This window comes from Sinocyclocheilus anshuiensis, unplaced genomic scaffold (genome assembly GCF_001515605.1).
Source record: "Sinocyclocheilus anshuiensis isolate Anshui unplaced genomic scaffold, SAMN03320099.WGS_v1.1 scaffold11, whole genome shotgun sequence".
NCBI lineage: Eukaryota > Metazoa > Chordata > Actinopteri > Cypriniformes > Cyprinidae > Sinocyclocheilus > Sinocyclocheilus anshuiensis.
The window spans coordinates 1,286,774-1,293,549 of record NW_015551076.1 but is presented as its reverse complement, the minus strand read 5'-3'; the positions used below and the strand labels follow the sequence as shown (position 1 = coordinate 1,293,549).

Below are 6,776 nucleotides of genomic sequence, written 5' to 3'. Positions count from 1 at the left end.
GGGTCAGCCGGGTGTTTTTTTTTTTTTTTTTTTTTTTTATATTTTTATTATAATTTACTAGGGCTGTTGATTGATTAAATAATGTCATCAAATGAATTGCCTGATGTGCTTTTTAATTCATTAAATTAAATTAATCACATATATGAATATTTATTATAAATGCCATCGTTAATTTTTATTATTTAATTTTATTTATTTAATTAATTGGAAAATATTAAAATATTATTATTTATAATATATTTATAATATTTACATTATTATTTATTGGTTTATTACAATTATATTAAACATTTATTTCTAATTAATGTTTTACATTTACTTTAAAAAAATTATCTTCTTATTTGGCAAGGTGCTTACATTAGCATACACATAAATAATATATTACATAATACACATTTGTTCATTTTTTAACCATAATTTCTTTCTTACAATTAATTATATTACTTACTATTTCCAATATTAGTATTTTTGTTACAGAACAGCGTTCATGTCATTTCTGTGATTATTTACCTGTTCTGAATGAACTTGGTGGTGTGGAAGGCAGTCGTCAGACTTTTGTTTTTAAAGCTGAATAGACTGGGAGATGATCCCTATCTGATCTCAGCCATAACAAAACTATTGGTCATAAATCACCTTGTGTTTATCCTTTTTTACCGTTTTTTCTCCCACCCCCTGTGGCCTGTCTGATTATCAGATGGCTCATCATCACTCATACAGAAGTGCATTAATGTGCTCTTTTAGCTGTGAGATTGTCATGCATGAGTATGCGTATATGATTGTTTATGCTTGTGCCTTAAGATACGTGTGTGGTCCACAAATATGTGGATGTTTTTGAATATTTTCTTTTGCTTGCATCCTCAGGCTTACCTTCAGACCACCATTGCTGGCATGTTTGTGAATCATCAGTTCAGAACGGTTGTATTTTTTTCTTTTTTCCTTCTTTTTTTTACCATATGTGGGCCAGAGAACTTTTGAAGAGGCACAGCATTTTCTGAAAAGGATGACATTGTGGGACAAAATAATAAAAAAAGAGAGCGCAGGAAAAACAAACCTTGCCGACTTTCTGCTTGTAATGAACAGTTCTTTCTCCATTGTGCTATTTCAGCTCCTGCTGGTGTCATTAGCGGGTTTCTGAACTTTATTATACGCTGTCACAAGTGACATACATCCCACCGGAGGTACAGGGAAACCAGGGAGTGGTGGAGGAAAAATTTAGGAAGAATGTTCGGTAGGAGGATGGATGAAGGAGACAGATGCTTCAGCACAATCTTTACAAAATCCATAGTTGCCATGACAACATTTTTGTGTTGCGACTGCAAAAAAAATTAAATAAAAAAAGAGAGATTGCCAGTATGTATATTCATGTGTTCAACCAAACGGATTCCCACGTGTCAATTCAGAGACACAAAATTCAAAACAGGAAACCCATTTGTAGGCTTGGTTATATTGTCTGGAAAAAGTATTGTTCTTTGCACAGCTTTACATAGTGGCTGCATAGACAACGACATGTGCAGAAGCAAAATGCACAACTTGGCAAAAAAAACAAAACAAACAAACGAATAATGTGGCAAGCGCTTGTTTTGAATGCTTCACTTTTACAAAACCTGTATGATTTTTTTTCCTACTTATATCTAACAAATAATACATTTGCATTAGAGTCATTAGCTTTACTTTAGTTGACTGTAAGCTCTATACATACAGCACCTAAATATTGAATTATATAGCATAATTTTGAAATAAAGCAAATGAAACTCTTTCATTAATATTTATTTACTTTTTTATTAATATTTTGAATGCACTATTTGAATTAGAATTTTATACACTCTTAAAAATAAAGGTTCTTTATTGGCATCAATGGTTCCATGAAGAACCTTGAACATCCATGGAACCATTCAAATGCAGAAAAGGTTATTTGTAGTTCTTTAGATTTTTTTAAATATTCTTCAAAATGGTTCATTTAAGAACTGTTCACTAAAAGGTTCTTTGGGGAACCAAAAATGGTTCTTCTATGCCATCACTGTAAAAACACCCTTTTGGAGCCTTTATTTTTTATTATTATTTATTTTTATTTAATTATTTAGTACTTTTATGTTCTTTTTTATTTTTATCTTCTTTTTATTTATTATTTTTGTATTTCTTATTTTATTGTATTTTTCATTATTGCTATTTAGGGTTTTTTTTTTTTCAGTCATAGTTCAGTTTTAGTATTTGTTGTATTTCCCTTAGTAATGTTAGTGCTTCAACTTATTTCAATTTCTTGCCAAGGCAACATTTACAATTTAGTTTACTGTAATGTACATTTTTTTTGTTTATTTATATTTGAATTTATTTCAGCTTTATTTCAATTCACAAAATTGTTTTAGTTTTGTTTTTTTTGTTAACAATAGTAACTCTTATAATAAGTTAAGTAATAGTGTATTTTTGGGCATTGTAGGTGAAATGTTTAAAACTGCCCAATATGATTTGTCAGCTCTTGAGGTTTTAAGGCACAGCCATAGATGATGGTTACCGAACTAGTTAGCATAATTAGCTGTAGCATTTTATTATCTGTTTGTATTTGTAAAATAGCCCGTGTATATGCCCAAATGTGCATATTAAAATGCTCCTATGATGCCCAGAAATCCTCCTTTAAGCTAATTTAAGGTTTTGAGACATAGACAGCCATTGACATGCTTTGACTGAATTAGCATATTTAGCTGTATAGCATCTATTGTGTTGATCCTTCTTGTTCAGAACTCATTAGATGTGTTATACCAAGATTTTTTTTTCTTTCAGAGAGTTACTTTTCAGGGCAACTTATAAAATCTAACTGTAGCTGCTGTGCAGAGCCGCTGCTGCCTGAGGCTTTGGTTTATCTGAGAGAGATTTCCAGTCTCTGAGGACAGGTTTGACAGTAAGATGAGTCTGTGCCTTAGAGGTGTAGCAACTCGCCCCATATTTCTGGGAAAGGCTCAGTTTGTTTTGCAGTTGGTTCTCTTCGGCTCTGTTCTGATGGTGAGAGGTGAAAGGAATGGAGGAAAAAAAACGAATCCTGAAAAAAGCTCTTCTCACTGTGCATTTAGCCACCGTGGGACACCTCTTCTTTTGAAGTCTCGCGATCAGCCTTTGACTGTGTATATAATTTAATTAATTTAATTAATTACATTTATATAGCGCTTTTCTAGGCACTCAAAGCGCTTTACATTGTCAGGGTCTCTCCTCATCCACCACCAGTGTGCAGCATCCACCTGGATGATGCGACGGCAGCCATAGTGCACCAGAACGCCCACCACACACCAGCTTACTGGTGGAGAGGAGACAGAGTGATGAAGCCAATCAGTAGATATGGGGATTGTTAGGAGGCCATGATGATCAGAGGCCAATGGGCAAATTTGGCCAGGATCCCGAGGTCACACCTCTACTCTTTTCGAAAGACATCCTGGGATTTTTAATGACCACAGAGAGTCAGGACCTCGGTTTAACGTCTCATCCGAAGGACGGATGCTATATGAGCGCACAGGCTCAGACGCTTCATCTGTGAAACACTAGACACGCAGACATCCTATTGATAGGGATTGTGAGGTGGTTTAGTGTTTTACAGTTTAGGTCTTTTGGGGTCTTGGGCTGGTCTCACAACAGCAAGTGTGGCTGGTTTACATGTCCTTATCTGCTGTGTCACTTGGTTTTTAAGGGTGTGTGATGGGGATGTTTGACAGTGAGCAGAACTGAAATGCTGAAATGTCCAAATTTCATTCCAATGGAGCTGTTTGAGGCTGAAATTTGAAAGACACCACATAAAGTCTGGATGTGGTAGCGACGGCCAAGTTGTACTTTTATGCATTAGACAATGTGGAATTGCAAGGATTATAAAAATCCCTATGTTGTCATAGAAGCCAAAGAAAGCAGTTTCTCTGAATGCCAAAATCACTCAGTTTTACAGTTTGTAAAAATCCTTCCAAAATGACTGTCCATGAATGGTTTAGGAAATACCGAATATGTGATTATTACACCTAATTATTCTAATTTCAGCTAAGTGAAATAAGTGAGATGTATAAATCCATTCATAATGTTTTGTAACATTCTGAATGTCTTAACTCTTATTTTTACATTCAACATTTATAATAATCAGAGATGTTTCTTGAGCAGAAAATCAGCATATTAGAATGATTTCTGGAGGATCATGTGACACTGAAGACTGGAGTAATGATGCTGAAAATTCAACTTTGCCATCAGAGGAATAAATTGCATTGAACATGTATTCTAATAGAAAATGGTTAGTTTAAATTGTAATAATATTTCCAATATTACTGTATTTAGTCATTTTTAATCTAATAAATGCAGCCTTGGTTGAGGAACCGCACTCTTAAAAATAAAGGTGCTTCAAAAGGTTCTTAAATCGATGCCATAGAAGAACCATTTTTGGTTCCACAAAGAACCATTCAGTCAAAGGTTCTTTAAAGAACCATCTCTTTCTTACCTTTTTGTAATCTGAAGAACCTTATTTCGCCATAAAGAACCTTCTGTGAAACAGAAAGGTTCTTCAGATGTTAAAGGTTCTTTATGGAACCATTTAGACAAAAAAGGTTCTTCTATGGCATCGTGAAGCACCTTTATTTTTAAGAGTGCAGTGTTGCTGGGCATAATTAACTGTAGGGAAATTCTAGCAGATGATTATTTTATTAATTAATATTATTTATATAGAGAGATCAGTATTATAAACTTTACAGCTTTATTATATACTGTATCAATATATTATTTTTACATATATTCTTTTTATTATCATTTTACAACTTATTGTAAACTTATTGACTAAGTTTTTTTTTTTTTGGTGTGATTATCATTGTGTTTTATCATATTCCTCTTCCTGCTGTTTTACAAATGCGTGTTAAGCAACAACAGCATTGTTTGGAGCACATTCTTTGTAGCACACAACATCAGGTGGGTTATACTTTATAAACATATACTTTATAAAGAGGCTTTACCTCTCTTGTTCTCTTTTATTCTCTAACAGGGGAAGAAAGCCAGGATCTGGGTCCTCCTCCGTCTGTAGACGAGGCCGCCAACACACTGATGACGCGACTGGGGTTCCTGCTCGGGGACAAAGTGAACGAAGGGCCTGGTGGAGCACAGTACAGCATGGAGGAACAAGATGACCCTCAGGTTTGATACACACATTCAGTGCTCTCAGCCGCCCTCGCTCTATCCAGTCTCTCTCATTATTCTTTTCAAAATAATTAAAGTGAGTTTTTGGCCTAGTGATGGTGGGAGGTGCTGCTCAGCAGCCCAGGGTTTCGTCAGTGGGTGGCTCCCTGCCTCAGAAGCACAGATATTCTTGCTCTCTAAATCATGACAGATGTTCCTGGGTTTTGGATGAACAGCAGCAGTTTGCGCTGGTGTATCCGTGCAGTTCGAGTCTAACTAGGCATGTCTCAGACAGCAGATGCTGAAACCCCTGCCGCTAGTCTATTTACAGTCCACATTGATCTTAGCCATGATCCTCCAGTGAACATCTGCTTTTGGGTTTGAGTGCTTAGAAACCTTTCAAGTCGGAAAAATTTAATCCAACATGTGCTCAATTCAAAGTACAGTACAGCAATATTATAATAAAGATGTCAGATGAAATTAAATCTAGCGCTGTAAAAATGCGATTATATTTGTAATAGAATTAATTGCTTGATTATACTGATTATTTAATCGAATTAATTTAATTCGTCAATACATTAAAGGGGTCCTATTATGCTTTTTCACTTTTTGAATTTTAGTCCATGTGTAGTGTGTTTGTTTGGGCATAAAAAAAAAGACCTTCAAACTTACAAATCTCAAAGTCCACTCCAAAGGGAGATATTTTGTTTTTAAAAAATCCCTTTTCAAGATACCTACAACGAACGGCTCGTTTGGACTACAGCGTTTGTTTTCCGGTTTTGTGATATCACAAAGCGGCCCATTAGAATATAATTAAAATAATTTGAATGGTTGGGGGGTGGGGAGGGGCGAGGTCCTGGTTAGAACGCTTGGTTGAGTGCATCAGACAAGACGACGAGGAAGAAGTAGTGCTGCTGTAGCCTCAAGTTTTAGCAAGTTATTACACATGCACCTGAATAATTATCTAGGTAAATATGTATACAATTTGTTACAATTATGAAAACGTTTTTATAATAAATTGCTGACAGTACAATACTGGACAATGATGTAATCTGCAGAATTTACACTTCAATTATGAGACTACAGTGTTTCCCATACATTGAGTGCGGGAGTTTTTATATCACTGTTTTTCAGAAGGAAACCGACTGTCTTCAGAAAATTGGATGTCATTTTCATTTAATCTAGCATGTAATGTCTGATAAAGCAGTGTTTTTTTGAGCGGAGCGCTGCTTTGTTTACAGCCATTACCGGGGAAACCTTGATCTCTACCACTCCAGCAGCGCCTCCTGCTGGCAGAGAATGAGTTTGCATATATATGCCGCCTGGGAAACACTGGACTATGGTATAAAAAAAAATTCAACTGTATAACAGTTTCACTGCAATTCATGTTATAATGTTAGAATTAAATAACAATAAAAATAATACATATGCACTTATCTATACATAGTAAATGCAGTTATTTTTAAGCGGTTGTTGACATCCTATCTAAAACGTGATTTAGCCAAAAAAACTAAACAACAATAACGTTACCACTCTAATATGTCTTGCAATATCCGTGCGTGCAAAGGTTCTGCGCGATCCTCTTGTTCAATATTCTCTGGGTCTGAATCCGGCTCAAATTGATATGGCAATATTGACACCATCCTTAACTAAAC

The 6,776-nt window shown here is 35.1% G+C and overlaps 1 protein-coding gene across 4 annotated transcripts in view; it reads left to right on the top strand.

Moving 5' to 3' along the window:
* Positions 1–6,776, top strand: part of tanc2a (tetratricopeptide repeat, ankyrin repeat and coiled-coil containing 2a) — a 163,654-nt gene that overhangs the window by 120,884 nt on the left and 35,994 nt on the right. For all 4 annotated transcript variants that reach the window (XM_016452399.1, XM_016452401.1, XM_016452402.1 and 1 more), the window contains one exon: positions 4,991–5,139. In XM_016452399.1, coding sequence (XP_016307885.1) covers positions 4,991–5,139 — 149 coding nt within the window. The remainder of the gene's footprint in view (positions 1–4,990; positions 5,140–6,776) is intronic.